Source organism: Pseudonaja textilis, chromosome 4, assembly GCF_049901715.1.
Source record: "Pseudonaja textilis isolate UNSWEBS1 chromosome 4, rPseTex1.2, whole genome shotgun sequence".
NCBI lineage: Eukaryota > Metazoa > Chordata > Lepidosauria > Squamata > Elapidae > Pseudonaja > Pseudonaja textilis.
In genome coordinates, this window is record NC_141993.1 from 15,174,172 (window position 1) to 15,192,546 (window position 18,375).

General features: G+C 39.4%; 1 protein-coding gene across 2 annotated transcripts; it reads right to left on the bottom strand.

Moving 5' to 3' along the window:
• Positions 1-208: 208 nt before the first annotated feature.
• On the bottom strand, positions 209-15,781 carry PBLD (phenazine biosynthesis like protein domain containing). Of its 2 annotated transcripts, XM_026713510.2 has the most exons (9): positions 15,006-15,781; positions 11,268-11,367; positions 8,865-8,960; positions 8,667-8,776; positions 8,549-8,578; positions 6,108-6,196; positions 5,258-5,436; positions 1,611-1,673; positions 209-350 (listed from the first exon to the last, which is right to left on the bottom strand). In XM_026713510.2, the coding sequence occupies exons 1-9, from the start codon at positions 15,087-15,089 to the stop codon at positions 238-240; spliced, it is 864 nt and encodes a 287-aa protein (XP_026569295.1). In that variant the 5' UTR covers positions 15,090-15,781; the 3' UTR covers positions 209-237. The 2 variants fall into 2 exon arrangements, 1 of the variants encoding a protein (XP_026569295.1); XR_015743413.1 differs by lacking the exons at positions 209-350; positions 1,611-1,673 and adding an exon at positions 2,997-4,553 and having other exon boundaries at positions 4,645-5,436.
• Positions 15,782-18,375: the final 2,594 nt, after the last annotated feature.

Genomic DNA, 18,375 nt, shown 5'->3' on the forward strand with positions numbered 1-18,375 from the left:
TCCTCCCTTGGGCACAAAAGCCAAATGGGTGACTTTGGATCAGCCATTTTCTCTTAGCCCTAAGCTAATGGCAACCTACTTCTGAAAATGTGGCCAAGAAAACTTGTCCATGTAGTTATCAGGGTCAAGACTGACTTGAACGCCCAACCATAATATTCTATGCAAAACACAAATCCGTATCAGCAGTGGGTCCAACGAAACGGAAGCATGTAATTATTGAGCGCTTTTAATTGTTTTTCAGAGAGACAAAAAACCTTCTAACACAAAGCATGCTTGTCCCCCGATGTCTACTCTTCCATCTTGCCGGAGCAGAATCTTCAACTCTCCCCCACGACTGGAGCACTGAAATGCTAACCGATGACAGAATTAGTTAGGTAGGCAGGAAATATGCTTCTCTCTCTATCCAAATTAACAATGCAGACTTGCTGATGACTGCTGAAGAGCAGATAGATAAGAGAATTGAACAAAATTACCTACAATGCAAACACAGGCCAGACTGGAATAAAATTCAGGGGTCTCCAATCTTGGCCACTTTAAGCCTGGAGGACTTCAACTCCCAAAATTCCCCAGCTAGCTGGTTGGGGAATTCTGGGAGTTGAAGTCCTCCAGGTTAAAGTGGCCAAGGTTGGAGACCCCCTGGAATAGATGAAATATATAAACAACATACAAGAAGTCCTCAATGTGCGACCCCAACTGAGCCCAAAATTTCTGTTGCTAAGAGACAGTTGTTAACTGAGTGTTGACCCTTTTATTACCTTTCTTGCCCAGTTGTTAAGTGGATCACTGCAGTTATTAAATTAGTGAACACACAATTGTAAAGTGATCCGCTTCCCCCTAGACTTTGCTTCTCAAAAGGTCTCAAAAAGTGATCACATGACCTTAGGACGTGGCAACCGTCATAAACAGGAATCAGTTACCACGCATAAAAAAATTGATCACGTGACCCTGGAGATGCTGCAGTGGTCATGTGTGCCAAAAATGTTTTTTTATAACTTTGAACGCTCACTAAACAAATGTTTAAGTTGAGGACTACCTACGGTCACTGATTTAAGTGCCAATGATTTGCCATAATCCTTAACTTTAGAATTAAAGCTACAGAAATTTCATTGGGTGGGCAAACTAGAAGAAAAGATTATGCCTGAGTTTTTGTTTTTAATCTTGATTAACTTTGGCTGAATTTGTACCAATTGTACAGTATCAGGGCCAAAGGTGGTTCTGACCAGTTCTGGAGAATCGGTAGTGGAAATTTGGAGTAGTTTGGAGTACCGGCAAATACCACTTCTGACTGGCCCCCATCTATTCTCTGTCTCCCGAGTCCCAGCTGATCAGCTGGGTCTTCTTTTGTTGCCCTGCAGAGGGGAACAGAGCTGGAAAGCAGGTTAGTGGGGTGGGGATTGGGGAATGGGGATTTTGCAGTAACCTTCCCCTGCCAAGCCCACAGAACTGGTAGTAAAAAAAATTTGAATCCCACCACTGATCAGGGCTACCCAATGAAACAACCAGGATCCTTGTTTGAGTTCCAGCCTTCAGGTGGACATTGCAAATAAAATTGTGGCAGATTATACTCAGAGACCTAAAAAGGGAAACTGTAAAATCATGGGAATTCCTACCGCATAGTTTGTCTTTCCCCAGTTGCTCTGACCAGTAGCTGCTTAGTACAGCATGGGCAGACCCTTAAGGAAACATAAGATGTAATAGCTGTGATAACAATGTTATAGCAGATCAGCATTTACAATATCTTAACTTTAATAGTAATTATTGCAAGAGTGTATGCTACTGTGGTTTCTGAAATAAATTTCCTATCAGGGGTTTTCAATTCAATGTATAGAACGCGAAGGATGTGTGTTTGTGTTTATTTTCACAGTCATAATGTACACCGAAGATGGTATTTAATTTCATTGTACAGGGTGCAATGACAATAAAGTAAAATAAACTAACAAACAAAATACATACAGTGGAAATGTTCTCTCAATTGTTTGCTGTATTTCTGAAAGGTTAGTCTCCCATTCTGTGTTGTAATCCCACCATTCTCAATGGATCAAATCTGTTTCAAGGACACTTTCATGAATGCGTGTTGGGTTATAACAGCATCATCCCTGACCAGGTAGACTTTTAATCTAACACTTTCAGAAGGCACCAGGCTGTTAAAGGCTACAATACTACATCAGTAGTATTGCCAATTTTCTGATACTCATTTTAAGGATTCCCAGACACCCACTTATTCATCAACTGTTCTGACCCAGGCTTCGTCAAACTTAATGAAACACAAACTTATTTTAAAAGCAAAACCTATTTTAATGCAACGCTGGGAATTACTTGCATTCTCTGCCAGAACTAATTATAAACAGTTCCCCCAGATAAGGGCACGCCTTTCAGTGCTGTAGAATGCTGCCAAAAAACAGAAGTCCAATTAATTATAACATAAACCAACCAAAGTCCCAGGAAAAAAACGACCAAAATACACAGAGCTTCAGAATCTATCGAACTACTTTGCTTCCTGCAAAGCGTTCGTCATTGAGGTCTGACGTTTATTCCTTATGGGAGGGGCAAATCACCTCCCAGCCTTACTCCCGAGTCGCCCCTTCTGCTTCAGCTGTTCTTGCCTTCTAGCAGCTCTGTGCACATGCTCACTGTAGAACAGGCTCCCCTGAGTCCTCTGCCTTGCTGCTGCCAGACTCCGAAGGCTCCAAAGGCAGCACCCCACTCCTAGATGGTCCTGGCCCCATCCCTGCATTGGACACAAGACCCTCATCCAAGTCCTCGACTGGCTCCCTGACTGGTCCCCTTTCGTCCTCACTGTCCGATACCTTGGCCGTGTGCACTGGCTGCCGGTGAACCACAACATAGACTAAGCACTAGAGTTGGGCAATGCTTCAGATTCAGTTCCAAAATTGTGCTTTGGAACATTCAGGGACATGCCTGCAGCCCTCTCTCTCTTAAATTCATTAAAATTGCCATGTCTCTCTTCAGGATCATGTGAATTCTCCACAGGGTACCATCATGGAAAACACACGATGGCTTTAAACAGTTGCAGGCAGGGGTTACATTCAAACTTCTATGGGCTCCAAAATGCTTTTTCTGCATTATTCCCAAACTGCTGCACAACCTTACCACGTACATAGCAAAGGGGGGGGAAAACCATATAACCTCAAAAATATGTCATCAAACACAGTGGCCCCCAACCTTTTCTGTACCATGGCCCGGTACAAAATGTACAAAATGATCCATGGACCACTACTGGCATCAGCATGCACGACCAAGGCAAGGAGAGCCAAGAGACCGGCCAGCCAGCCACCCCCCACTTCTCCCCACCACCTTCAACTCCTCCTTTGTACCTTCTCGTGGTCGATGGGCTTTTCGGGCTCTTTCTTAATCTCCTCCTGAGTAACGTGAGACTCCACCGCCATCGGGACGGCTCTTCGTTCGAAGCTGCCCCCCCCTCAATGAAACTAAGCACCCAAATGCCGCTTTCCAACCAACGTCCGACAAGCTCACCCGGAAGCACTTTCTCAAGCGCCTTCAAAACAAGATGGCGGCGCCCAAGCAAAATAGGCAGCCCAGTACAAAATGATCCACGGACCAGTACCAGTCCAGGGCCCTGTGGTTGGGGACCCCTGATCAAACAGTCCTAAGGCACCCTAACAATAACAGTGTAACAGAGTTGGAAGGGATCTTGAAAGTCTTGTAGTCCAACTCCCGATCAAGCAGGAGGCCCTGTACCATTCCAGACAAATAGCTGTCCAGTCTCTTCTTTAAAATCCTCCAGTGGTGGCGCATCCACAACTTCTGGAGACAAGCCATTCCACTGGTTAAATTTTCTCACTGTCAGGAAATTTCTCTTTAGTTCCAGCTGGATTTTTCTCTGACAAGTTTCCATCTAATACTTCTTGTTCTGCCCTCAGGTGCTTTGGAGCATAGGTTAACCCAGAGGTGGGATTCAGCAGGTTCTGACCAGTTCTGGAGAACTGGTGGCGGAAATTTGGAGTAGTTCAGGGAACCGGCAAATCCCACCTCTGAATGGAGATTTTACAGTATCCTTCCCTTGCCACGCCCACCAAGCCACACCCACAGAACCGGTCGTAAAAATTTTTGAATCCCACCACTGGGTTAACCCCCTCTTCTTTTTGAAAGCCCCTTAAATATTGGAAGATTTTTGTCATGTCACCCTTACTCCTACTCTTTAGACCAGTAGTCGCCAACCAGTGGGCTGGGGACCACTGGTGCTCTGCGAGAAAATTTTGGTGGTCCGCAGAGAAATGTCCCTTCCCAAAGCAATTAATCCAGGCTGCGTGGAACACAAGGCTGCACCGCCCACATGGCCTGCCCACCCGCTGGCCCCTACCCTTCAGCCGAGCACACATCTTACGTTGAGTAGAGCCACGTGACCTGGAACTGGAAAGTAAGACCAATGGCGAGGGAGGGAAATCCATCCCAGGGTGGCTTGCTGACATTGGTGGGAAAGTCGGTCCCATATTTTAGAGCTGCGGTAGTCACAGGACTGGCCCTTTGGTCATCCCAGAGCAGCTCCTCCAGTCCATGGCAGGCCGGTGCACCTGGGTGGAGGAGCAGCTGCTCCGGGATGACCAAAGGGCCAGTCCTGTGACTACTGCAGCTCTGGAATATGGGACTGACTTTCCCATCAACATCAGCAAGCCACCATCAGTCAAAATTCATATTAGCGGTCCATGGGATTTAAAATTATGAGTTTAGTGGTCCCCGAGGTCCAGAAGTTTGGCAACCCATGCTTTAGACTATAGACCAACCCAGTTCCTGTACCCCAGGAGTGTCAAACTTGTGACCCACGGGCTGGATGCATCACATGCTAACCACACCCATCGCCATTTTAGCGAAGGGGGGGAAAGTTGTGATACATCACATGACGACAATGTGTTGTCGCCACTTTGACACCCCTGCTGTAACCCATTCATTGTATATTTTATTCTCCAGCTGCTTAATCACCTCTTCTCTACACTCTTTCTACAGTCTCAACATCTTTTTTTTTGTTTCCTGATGACCAAAATTGGATGCAGTATTCCAGTTAGACAAACTAATTTATTGCTCTATGGAGTTTTATAGATAAATGCCTACTTTAGAAGCAGTTGCTTATGAAAAGTTATGTTTCCAGAAATGTTTTGTTCCTCTTATGGATGAAATATATTTTGGGGCTTCTGCTGCTATCGTATTTTACTATCCTTGAATAAGAATTATTTACCCATATCTAATAAAAATAGGAAAAGCTTTCCAAACGCAAACTTACCTGTGACAGGATCTTCAGAAATGCCATTCCATGGTGCAAAATAACGAGAGTAAAAATCATAGCTGCCATGATTTTTATGATGATCTCCTTTAACTGTGATTATTACTCCTTTTATTTTTCCAGTCTTGTCGGCCAGCAAAAGACGTTGGGGATCCACTTTTAATTTCTCCAGATCATACCTTGGTAATAAACATTCACCGTTAAGGACTCAAAACAGATGTCTATACTCTTGAAAATGCAAAACTAAAAATACCAATCAGAACGATGATCTGAAGAATATTGAATTTTAATTACTATAATACCAATGGTCATTGTAAGCTTTAGCTCTGACTCTTGGCACATTTTACACGCAAAACATAGATCTGAAACCAAAATATTAAGCGTAGAAGAAAAGAAGGCCAGTAATAAGAAGATTGTCCAAAACAGGATTCCCCAGTGTGGTATCCATTAAATCAGGGGTGTCCAATGACTTGTAAACTTCAACTCCTTGTGAACTTGAAGACTTGTGAATTTCAACTCCTAGAATTGGCTGGGGAATTCTGGGAATTGAAGTCCACAAGTTTGCAAGTTGCCAAAGTTGGGTACCCCTGCCCTAAATGGACTAGGAATCCCCAGGAAGTAGAATTCTCAATCAGTTGAGAAGTGCCAGGTATAGTCCAAACATCTGGAGGGCATCAAGCTGGAGCAAGGTGAGCAAAGCAAAAATTAACAGAGAGGTAAAAGGAATGTCCTTTCCCATAGCTTGTGCAAAATCAAAGCAATGAAGGAAATCAACGAAGGAAGGGAGATGACGAGACTGCATCAACTCACAGCAATCATTTAAAGAAATGTGCAATTGAAATGTACATACCTTTCATACACCTCACTGAGACAGATAAGTAGCTTTTTTGTGTCAGGAGAATAACGGACCTCTTGAATGTTCATATCCCCCACTGCTGCCTAGTGATAAAATGGGACAGAGTGAGCCAAAGAGAGCTACTACCCTGTTTCTCCAACAATACGGCCTCCCCCAATAGGAAGTCCCAGCATGTTCTATAGGCATGAAATGAAATTAAGCCCCTCCCCCCAAATTAAGGCCTATATTAAAACATGCAAAATGGGGGGGGGGGAATGGTGGGGGGGCTTACCATTAGGAAGTACTTTTGTTGCACACTCGGATATGGTGCTGCCTGCGTTGACCCCAATACAAAGTGCCCCACCAACGCCGAGGTCAACATCCAAGCTGTCACCACCCACCCACCCGAAGATGCAAGGGAGGGGCAATTAAGTCACCCCCGAAAAGATGACCTAGCCATTTTTTCGGGGCTCAAAAAAAAATAAGACCCGGCCTTATTATATGAGAAACACGGTATATTTTTCTCACGTCCACATAGCAAGCTTTTCTTCATTAGCTTTTTACTACACCTGGCAACACCAGTTTTTTTTAATAAATTTTTATTGTGTTTTCCACCAATACAGATCAAATCATATTCACATTTTCAACAGCGTTTTGACATCTACAAGTATTATTATCTTATAAGCCCTAACATAATTAATATACATCCACCAATAACTTATCTTCCAGCTATAGTTAGTTCTATCTTATATACTTATATAGTTTACATATCTACGAATCATTTTCTTAAGGTCTCTTACAGTTAATCTCCTCTTCTTATTTCTTATATCTATTCTCTACCCATTCATACCATTTGTGCCAGATTGAATAGTACTTGGAGTCTTCCTTCTCTTTCATTTTTAATGTGAGATGTCCATTTCCGCATATTCCATTATTTTTTGCTGGACTAAGTCCTCTTTAGGAGTGTTGGGGCTTTTCCACATTTGTGCGAAAGTTATCCTGGCTGCTATTAGAACATGTAAGATAATATATTTTATCTTTTCTGGATATTGATCTTTAATTATTCCTAATAGGAAGAGTTCTGGTTTAGGTTCAATTTGGTATCCTGTAATTTCCTGCAACCAATTTTTAATTTTAGGAAGAGTTCTGGTTTAGCTTCAATTTGGTATCCTGTAATTTCCTGCAACCAATTTTTAATTTTAGTTCAATAGGCCCTGGCCTCGGGACATAACCACCACATACGAAAGAAAGTACCATCAGCTTGTTGACACTTCCAACATTTTGGGCTTGTATTAGGGTATATCTTAGCCAATCTTATTGGAGCTAGATGCCACCAGTAAAACATTTTATATAAATTTTCTTTATATGTCGAAGATGTTGTTAATTTATAGTTTGTGCTCCATAATTTTTCCCATTCTTCTACATCTATATTATATCCGAAATTCCACACCCATGCTTGGCAACACCAGTTTTATCCCTCTTCCCTGAAGTCTGGACTTGCCTTAACTCCAGTCCATGATTTAAGCTCTTTGCTAAACCTCCAACGGTCACCAATCAATCAGGAGACTTTTTAATGCCAGCAGTAACAGAATAACAAAGTTGGAAGACTCTTGAGGTCTTCTAGTCCAACTCCCTGCTAAGGCAGGAAATACCACTTCAGACAAATGGTTGCCCATTCTCTTCTTAAAAGCCTCCAGTGTTGAAGCATTTACAACTTCTGAGAGCAAGTTGTTCCACTGGTTAAGTGTTCTCGTTGTCCGGAAATGTCTCCTTTGTCCTAGGTTGGTTCTCTCCTTGAGTATTTTCCATCCACCTCTTCTTCTTCTGCCTTCAGGTGTTTTGTGGAATAGATTGACCCCCACTTGTATGTGGCAGCCCCTTAAATATTGGAACACTCACAACACGTCAACCCTAGTCCTTAGAACTGAATTCGGGGATATTTGTAGAGCATGTTTCAAAAGGCGAGATGGGGTTGAGATGATGTGATCAAGGCTTTATCTTGTTTTTTGTGTGTGTGGCATATGTATATAATTGCCTTTTGGATATATCCTGCAGACACCCTTGGCTGACTTCTATTGCTAAGGAGAAAGGTTCCATGTAGAATTTCTATTCACTGTTTTATTAAAAGTGAAGTGCACTTCCTAGTATGTTACCCGATGCATTAAAAAGGGAGATCAATCACAGCCATAATATTTAAATTAATAGTATCATGCGCATGCAATACAAAAGGGTTGGGATTTAGATGCAATTCCTTACCCATCATCTTACAGCTTTTGAGGCTGAATTCAGATTTAGATTAGCTGTTTAATATTTAATTTCTCGCTTCATTTGTAGCATACTTAGACATTGTTTTCATTTAGCTTGGGTATTAAATTTCACAGGTAGGAAGAATTTGACAGTGAGAAAACCTAAGGAAGGGTGATAAATACAAGGGGGGGGGAAGCTGTGTAAATTACCTTTACCAACTCTTCTACTTCCTGGAAATCCTAGATTTAAAAAATAAAAGTAATATGAAAATCATGTGTGCTTTTTACTTTTCAAAGAAATTTTCAAAAGGTACCAAGTAAAGCTAACCTGTGGATAAGTGAAGTAAAGTGGCAAATCCAAGACAATCTCATCTCCTACTTGCCTGGCCTTTAATTCTCCACTAAGAGTTATGAAAGTGAGGGTGGGATTCATATTTTCTGTTTTTAAAATCAGAAATGTATAACTGTCAAGATGGTTAAAAAAACATGGATTGGGTCAAGCTACGAACGGTTAAATAGCACTTACTCCTTTTGAATAATACAGCAGCAGATGCAAGCGTAGCATGGCCACACAGAGGGACTTCATTTGTAGGTGTAAACCATCTTAATCCAAAACAGGAACCTGAAAGAGGATGCCCATGAATCACTTGTATTTGAAATGACATTTCAACAGCAGAATTTTTTTTTAAAAAAGGAAGCAAAATGGTACAAGGAACAGAAAACTCAAATGTTTTTTTTAAAAAAGTAGAAAAATACAATGAAGAAAAATAAAGATTGTCTTCAAGGTCATTTCTTTGGGGACGACATTCTGAAAAAGCATCATATATTTGAAAAATGCCTCTAAAGATGATCAGGTAATCCACAAGGTACACACAGGAAAAGATCGCCCACCCCCCACAAGTGACCTATTCTAAGCTATTTAAGAGATCCAGAGTTAATTTTATAGACTTTAATTGGGCTGCATAAAAAGACATTCTACACTAATGGAATAGCTACCTTTTAAAAATCAAATTTATATACTGCCCATCTCACCTATGTGACCCTGAGTGGTTTGTAACATGACAGGAGCCAGTCTCTGTGGAAAACCACAAGTGTTGTGGGGAGGGGTCTTTGGGGCCAGGTTGGGTTTTGCATAAGTCATTGTTTGATATCTAGAGCATTGCCCTGAAATCTCCCACTGAGTCCTATAATCCGTATAGTTTTCCTGTATAGTTTAATATCCATATGAATCTGCAGTGGGCGGGGGTGGGGGGGGAGGTCATTTGGAGTTTTGTAGTAAGGGTGCAGTGAATCTTGTATTTCTTACCACCCAACACCAAGGAAACAACCAGTATCCTTCAAGACTGCCATATCTCAAAAATGGGCAGGGTGAGGAAGAACAAGCTGAAGTTAAGCCAAAATAAGGGGGAGGTTCTGGAGGACTGCAGAAAAAAAAATTACTACCCACCTGCCCTTAATCAAGGACCTGTATACTGCACAAGTCAAAAAGAGGGCTGTGAAAATATTTACAGATCCCTCACATCCCAGACATAAACTGTTTCAACTCCTACTCTCAAAATGACACTATAGAGCACTGCACACAGAACAACTAGACACAAGGACAGTTTTTTCCTGAAAGCCATCACTCTGCTGAACAAATAATTCCCTCAACACTGTTCAACTATTTCCAAAGTGTACACTACTATTACTGTTAATCTTCTCATCACTCTTTATCATCCATCCTCTCCCACTTGTGATTGTAGGACTGTAACTTTGTTGCTTGTATCCTAACGATTTATACTGACTATTTCCTAGTATGATTTGATTGTTGATTGTACCCTATGACTATCATTAATTGTTGTACATTATGATTCTTGATTCTTAACGAATGTACCTTTTCTTTATGTATACTGAGAGTATTTACACTAAGACAAATTCCTTGTGTGTCCAATCACACTTGGCCAATAAAGTATTCTATTCTATTCTATGCTAAAAGAAACAGAAAGGCTAAGTACAATTTTAATAATACGTTAAGAGCAGAGGTGATATTCAGCAGGTTCTGACCAGTTCTGGAGAACCGGTAGAGGAAATTTTGAGTAGTTCAGAGAACCAGCAAATCCCACCTCTGACTGGAGATTTTACAGTATCCTTCCCCTGCCATGCTCACCAAGCCACGCCCACAGAACCGGTAGTAAAAAAAATTGAATCCCACCACTGGTTAAGAGAGAAAAACCAGAATGTTCAAAGGCATCTTGTAGAAGGAACTGCCCCAAGGAATTTTGGAAAGTGTAGATTAATCTCTTGGTATTCCAAAAAGGAACAGTTTTCAGAACAGAAAGTTGGGCAACTTTTTCTAATTTCAGTAGTTCATGAGTATAGCAGCAATGTCTACAGGGAAGAGGTATCAAAATAAGATGACAGGCAGATTCCAGGTTCTTTTTATACTTTTTGTATCAATATTTCAACCTGCCCTTTTTGTTATGTTATATTAATTATATTATATTATATTATATTATATTATATTATATTATATTATATTATATTATATTATTATATTATATTATATTATATTATATTATATTATATTATATTATATTATATTATATTATATTATATTATATTATATTATATTATATTATATTATATTATATTATATTTTTGGTCAACTTGTGGCAGTGAACATACCTAATATCCCTATCTCCTATTTTCCCCACAACAACAAACCTATGAGTATGACGGCATATGAATATAAATTGGAGGGACTTTGATTTGATTTGACAGCTGTACCCACCACCTGCAATTTCTTGAACCTTCTATGGATGCCATTCAGCTACAGGATAGAATCTTCCCCTTCATCTCGTAATCTATCACAATAACTTCTTTTTCAAAAGTGCCTCTAATAATTCATCTTTCAGCAAAGCTATATTTAAACACACAAACCATTATTTACTTTTGGTGAAGTCATCTGTGGGGTGCAGTTTTCTGATGAATGCTGTTTCTGAGAGGTTCATTTCTGCAGCAATTTTTTGATGCCAACTTTCCTCCAGCTCCTAAAATGAACAACAACCAGCTTAAATAATGATCTACAAATGCATCCCATGTAATGTTTCACATTTTTAAATAAATACTCCGTGTTAAATGTATCTTGTAAACAACACATTCCTCCCAAAGAGAGGGCCATTTCTATCTCCGAATTCCTTATTCAACAGAGGTACAGAAGACCCATGAATAACAACATGAAAAAAAAATCACTCATGTTTCAGTTCCTATATGAGATGATGCTCTACCCAAAATACTAATTCAAGGTGAGGTGTCTTCTTGTATCTACGGTGACCACATCTTCTTGGAATAAAATAAAGGACCAACCTCAAAAATGGGCAAATCTGAAGGAGGTTCATAAGGAGCTTTAAAAAGTAATTGTTTCTGTATTAACTTTGTTATAGAAAGGAAAATGGTTTAATGGTAGACAGGACCACATGGCCTGGAGCTCCAGAGTGAAAAGGAAGGATGATCACATGCTTCAATGTGAAGGAAGAGATCAAGAAAAGGCTGAGGTGCTGAGAGTGCCTGGGTTTTATACCTTCTGTTGAGATTTGAATTTGAGCTTGTATTCTGATTGGTTGTCAGACTCCCATTGGGCCTTGCAGGGGCAACTCTGTAGGCTGCCCTGAGTTCCAGGCTTGGTTGAGCCTTGCTGGATGATGATGCATTGAAAAGGCTTTGGGCAATTGCTATAGTTTTACCTGGAGATATTTGTTATGTAAGGTATTCTGACCCAGGCCTTAACGGCCCACCCATTAACAAAGGTGGGGGTGAGATTAAAAGGTGGGGATGAGCTTCTACTTCTGAGGTGAGTTTCTCTGCTTCTGAGTTTCTACTCTTTCTAGAGGAAATATTCTGCCTTTTTAATATTTCCCAGGATATTTCATTTTTCTAGGAGAGGTGTGGGTGCCAACTTCCTACTACAGTGGGAGGGAGTGAAAATGAGTGATGTGCTGCTTCTTCATGCAGAGAGCAGAAAGACCCCTTTTTGAGTTGTGGGATGGTGCTGGAGAGCTAAAAAGCCAAAAGAAAACATCACTTGAAGCTGCAGCTCTAGAAGCAAGATATAAAGAAGCCCAACGGGTGGGTATCCAGCAGCCAGAATCTTGTATGGCCCAGCAGGAGAAGGCCTAAGAAAACTCCATCGCTGGATTTGACAGGAAAGGCCAGGCATGGCACGGTGGAGAAATCACATTAAAAGACCTTTCAAAAAGCCACCAGTGGTAGACCAGTGTTCTGTCTATGCAGAGGGTGGCTGTCAATGGCAAACCAGGCAGAAAGTGGCTGGGACAGTTTTCCAGGAGAAGCCGGTGAGAGGTGGCCCCTCATGGTGGGAGAGAACCCCCAGAATCAAGCATGTACCCAGCTTTATGAAAATAGTTAGCTTTGTCAAGCATTTAGTTGATCCAGAAGTAAATCCTAGGATAGAACTACAAGAGTCCTGTAGGAAGTTATCACCCACCCCTCTCCTAGAAAAATGAAATATCGTAGGAAATATTAAAAAGGCAGACTATTTCCCCTAAAAAGAGTAGAAACTCAGAAGCAGAAACTCACTTCAGAAGTAGAAGTTCACTCACACTTTTGCTAATGGGCCATTACTCTGGCCTAGGCCAGCCTACTTTACATAACAAAGATCTCCAGGCATAGGTAAAGGAATTACCTAAAGCCCTTTCATTACATCATCATTGAGGAAGGCTCAACCAAGCCTGGGACTAAGGACAGCCTACAGAGTTAGCCCCATGGGAGTCTGACAAGCAGTCAGAATCCAAGATCAAATTCAAATCCCAACAGAGGGTATAAAACCCAGGCACTTTCAGAATCTCAGCCCTTCCTTCTTTGGAGCTCTAAGTCATGTGATCCTGTCCACTATTAAACCATCTTTCCAAACAGCCTCCATGTTTCCAGTGTCTTTTACCCCACTTGGAACTGACCCCAGAAGGATAATTCTTCCAATAGTCCCTATAGTTAACAGGGGCAAGTGAGGCAGGCCTAGAACAGTGTTTCTCAAATGTGGCAACTTTAAGGAGCATGGACTTCAACTCCCAAAATTCCCTAGTCAGCAGGTGGGGCTGGGGAATTCTGGGAGTTAAAGTCCACATGCCTTAAAGTTGCCAAAGATGAGAAATACTGCAACAGATGCAGTGCATGATTTGGGGGGCCTAGGTGCAGTGGTGGGATTCAATTTCTTTTACTGCAGGTTTTGTGGGTGTGGCAGGGGAAGGATACTGTAAGATCTCCAGTCAGAGGTGGCATTTGTCGGTTCTCAAACTACTCAAAAGTTCCACTACCAGTTCTCCAGAACTGGTCAGAACCTGCTAGGTGCATATGTCATGGTGATTCCCCCTAAACCTCTCTGACAAGGATTTGATTGCCACCATCCAAACTGGAAACACACTGGTCAAAATAAGTTTTAGGCTATATTTCAGGAGATCTTTAAGTTTGGGAGGCACATCTGAAATGTTGAGAACACCTGGTCTCCCTTAAAGAGACTGGACTTCCACCTGTCAGAAATGGTGTAGAGTCTCCTGCTTGGGCTAGATGACTAGATGACCTACAAGGTCCCTTCCAACTCTGCTAATCTGCAATCTGTAATCCTTTCTCACACATACACAAAATGGCTGCCAAAGATTAGCTAGGAAATCTAGTGTGATCAAACATGATAGACTTGTTATGTCCAAAGTTTTCCGTTCTCCAGCTTCTTTTTGCTTTCTTCTGTTTCTGGGCAGGTGGACAGTTTCAACCAAATTTATTGAATTTACCAAATGTAATAATTTAAATAAACAAATTTTAAAATATAAAACAGTCCCCATCAAGTTGCGTTGCAAAAAATGGCTGTGAAGTTAGAGGCTGCTCAACTCCCATTTTTCTCCCCATCCCTCTTTTTTTTTGTACACAATTTTTTTTCTTTTTGTTTTCATTGTTAGGGTTGGATGATCGTTTGTTTTTCTGTTTTTCTGTTTTGTATTTTATTCTTGTTGACAAACAAAATCTGTTGAAATAATAAAAGTATTCTGAAGAATTCTGAACAATTGAGGCAGGGATCTTAGAAATGATACATGGGCATCCAAACATCATCTTCATGAATTTATCAACCTAATTTTCTATTTTCGAAGCCCAGCTAAACAAAAGGAATATCCTGGTAACCACGATGTATTATATGTTTTTAACCATCGCCATCTTGTGGTGACTTTGAAATATAATACTGTGGTCTTTGTTCTCTCAATTTTGTATAATCAGCTCACTGTTTATACAAAGTTGTGGCAATATTTTTGATTCAAAAGAAAGAAACATGAAACTAACCTGCAAAAAATTCCAGTTTTGAAAGAACTGTGTTCTACCTTTGCAAAGCTTGGTTACAGATCATGCTAAATGCAAGGCTGTATTTCAGTTTCAATTGAAAACCTTCCCGGAATACACACAAAATCTTTGGCAATCTACAGTGGCTTCATAAAATACTGACAAAAGATTTTCTTAAGGACAAACCTCCCACCCACACCTCCACTTGTAATTTAAATAAGCAATATAGTTAATCTTTGTATAAACAGTCAAGTAAATTCTAATAAAAGGAAATGGCACCTCTCACCTCTCAAATAGTAGACATTGCTAATTAATTTTTTTAAACTAAAGGAATTTGTTAAAAACTTACATCTTCAAGAAGACAAACAGCAGCAGGATTCCCACCAAAGGGTTGGTTGGTAAATGCATCAATTATGAAAACTGAAATCTGCATTTCTTCCTTACAGAATTTTACAAGGCTTTTTAAAATGGCCCTTTGGAAATTGTTGAGTCTCTCTTCTTGTTATTGCAGAAATATCCAAGTTAATATTAAACTCAGCAAATAGAAAGAAGGAGTAGTCTTTTATCTAAATTGATTTGTCTTCTTTACCTATTTCAGCAACTACACAAAGACTAAGCAATTTGTGGCATTATTATTTACTATGGGATTTGGAAGTTATTTTTGTTAGATTGAGTATGCAGTTGCCAGAACAATTATGATTCTGTAAATTCACTCAGAAGTAAAACCTACTACATTGTTTAACTTTTCCATTACTTCGGTATCTGTAGAATGACTTTTTGCCATTCTTTAAGTGCAAAACACAATTGTGTTGGCATCTGGCAGCACTTTCTACCATTTCAAAGAAACCTGTAAGGACTCAGCTAACAAAAACTAAAATAATTCATATTCCATCCCCAAACATTAAGAGAGCTACAAAACATTGGAAGCAAATATGGGGTTTGAGTCAGAAGATTTTAAAAATTAGCATACAATTGAAGCTAGAGATTTTCCTTTTGGGATTAATGGATGGAAAGATCTTATGGAATTTTGTTTTTATGTATAAAACAATGTCAAGGCTCCTATATGCACAAAGCTAAAAGGGCTTACAGATACCCACAAAGGAAGAATGGATGGCTGAGCTGATGGAATTGACAGAAATGATGAAACTTTGATTAAAGAAGACTTTGACCAATTGTATTTCTACCTAGAAACCACTTTTTGTCTTTTTGCAAGAGACTGGTAGAAATGATTTTTGGATTTGATGATTAGAAATAAGGGATTATAGAAATAATGTTGTGTAGACTATTAGGAACTTTAGAATCTGAATTTGACATATTTTTTTATTTATTTCCAGACAAAGAAAGTTGAAAGCTATTCCTGTTCCATTCTTGTTTTGTTTTGCACTTTTATTTTGCTCTTTTCTGAAATTTTCTTTTTTTCAATTAAGTTTTCCTCTTGCTCTCTTTTTTTTAAATTGAAATTCATGGAAGTTACATAAAAAACAAACCAAATTCCATTCCCAAATACAGAAAAATACAGGCAGTTGTGGTTTTGTGAATGACATAGCCTTTCCCTCCTTTCATCATTGCTTTTTCTCCCCCTGTAACCATTGCCTCCCTAGCATTACATTAGCAGCACACATAATTCACCTTTGAGATCCATAATATTCCCATCAGAAAGCACATTGAAAAATGCGGATGAGGAACATAATTGTTGGAGGTAAAGAGCATGGAGTACCATTGACTTCTTGGTTTTTAGCTTTCCCTTAGATTTGCAATCCCAGTTCATCTGCTATGCGAGATTTTATAATAAGAAATGCATGCAAGTTGAAGAAATTTTCTTTCCCCAATATAGACATTGATTGTACACCTATGACAGTGTTAGCAACACTACCTATACTAATATTGCAATGTTGGATTTACAATGCATTGTTTACTTCTGTGTTGTTTGAATATGGTACATATTTTTAAAACTGTTTCTTTTGTACTATAAGATACTATAAAAGGCATAATTATACTCTTTTACTGTGGAATATATATGCAGTCAAAATATATATTTTTAAGTCTACATGTGAGCACGTAGCCCACCTGGAAGACCAAGCACTATAATCGAACTTAATTATGACGTGAAATTTTTAATTTAAAATTCATGTTCACTACAAAGCTCCCTATGAAATTGTCAAATTAAAGAAAGGATATGTAATCATAAAAAAGAATTGATACACTTTGTAATTTAATTCTCGGAATTATCTTCTGATGGTAAACATGAAATAAGACAGATGTTTAAATGTGCATGGGGTGGTAAATGCATACTTAGGATTTTTATTTTTATTCTAAGCTGATCTTGATGTGAAGCAGAGCTCCTAATCATTGAGTTGCATTTCAATAATAAAATGCATAACTTACAAATGAACACACTTAAGTTTTCTATCATATTGATAGTCTTCAACTTACAACTGGTCGCTTACTAACCATTTGAAGTTATAACAGACCACTCCAAAGGAAATTACAACCCAGTTCCAAAGTATCAATGGCTGCCCCCCACCCCACTCCACCCCAGACATGAGACCATATGTCAGGTGTTCAGCAACTGGCCCATATTTATGGCCATTTTCAGCATCCTGCTGTCAAATGATGTTTAATTGTTTTTGCTGAAGATTGGCATTAACTTCCATTTTTCAAGAAAAACGGTTTCCATAGAAAACAATGGGTTTACTTAATGACCATGGGTTCTCTTTACAACCATAGTGTTCCTTTTACAACTACTATGGTCTCTTAACAACCACTGCAAGAATGGTCATAAAATTGGGTCAGTGATGTGAGTGACTCACTTTATGACCATCAGGATTTACAATCATAATGGTTGTATGCTCCATTATGGTTATATGTCAAAAACTATTTGTAAGTTTGGAACATTGTATGTAAAAGTGATTTACACACCAATTAAGTCCTAATTGCTAAAAGAAAGACATAATGAAATGATATGGCTTCTGAATGTATGTGCTATACCATTTGATGATTGATATATGACATACATACAGATAAACAGAATGGTAAACTTGTCATTAACTCCATCATACACCTGATTGTATCATTTTTATTTGTCTTTACTGAAGGTTTGGAAACTGTAAACATCAAAATATTTAACTTCTCAGAAAATCAAATTGTAACAAAATTAAAACCAAGCAATTATTACAAAAATTAGACTAAACATAAAATATACTGAAACCAATAAGAAAAACAAAGCAAATCTGGGGTGTTGTTTTGTGACTCTGTATAATAGAGCAAAATAATTTGCCACTAGTACTTTTATATTGATATTGATAAATAGGAAAATTTGTTCTAGTTCAAAGAATGGATGTGAGAAATCAGAATAATAAAGTACTCCACAAGAACACTACATAAGCTATATTCTATGGCTTTTATTCTGCCTACCGTTACCCAAATAGCAGCCCCCAAAAAGGGAACTTAATCTGAGTCTTGAAAAATAGAAGGATTAATTACTTATACTTTTTTTCAGAAAACTGGCACCTCCTTTGTTCAGGAAATCAAGAGACTTGCAATCATCTCTGTTGGGAGGATTCATTGAAAACAACACAAAAATAAAATCTAAAGAGCTGGTGTCAGCCTCAAGATCTCACACTGACAGCTGGTGCTTTACATGCTGGCAACAATAAAAGATTGGATGGCACTTTTACTCCTAGATTAGCATTTCTCAACAGCTGCACCTTTAAGAAGTA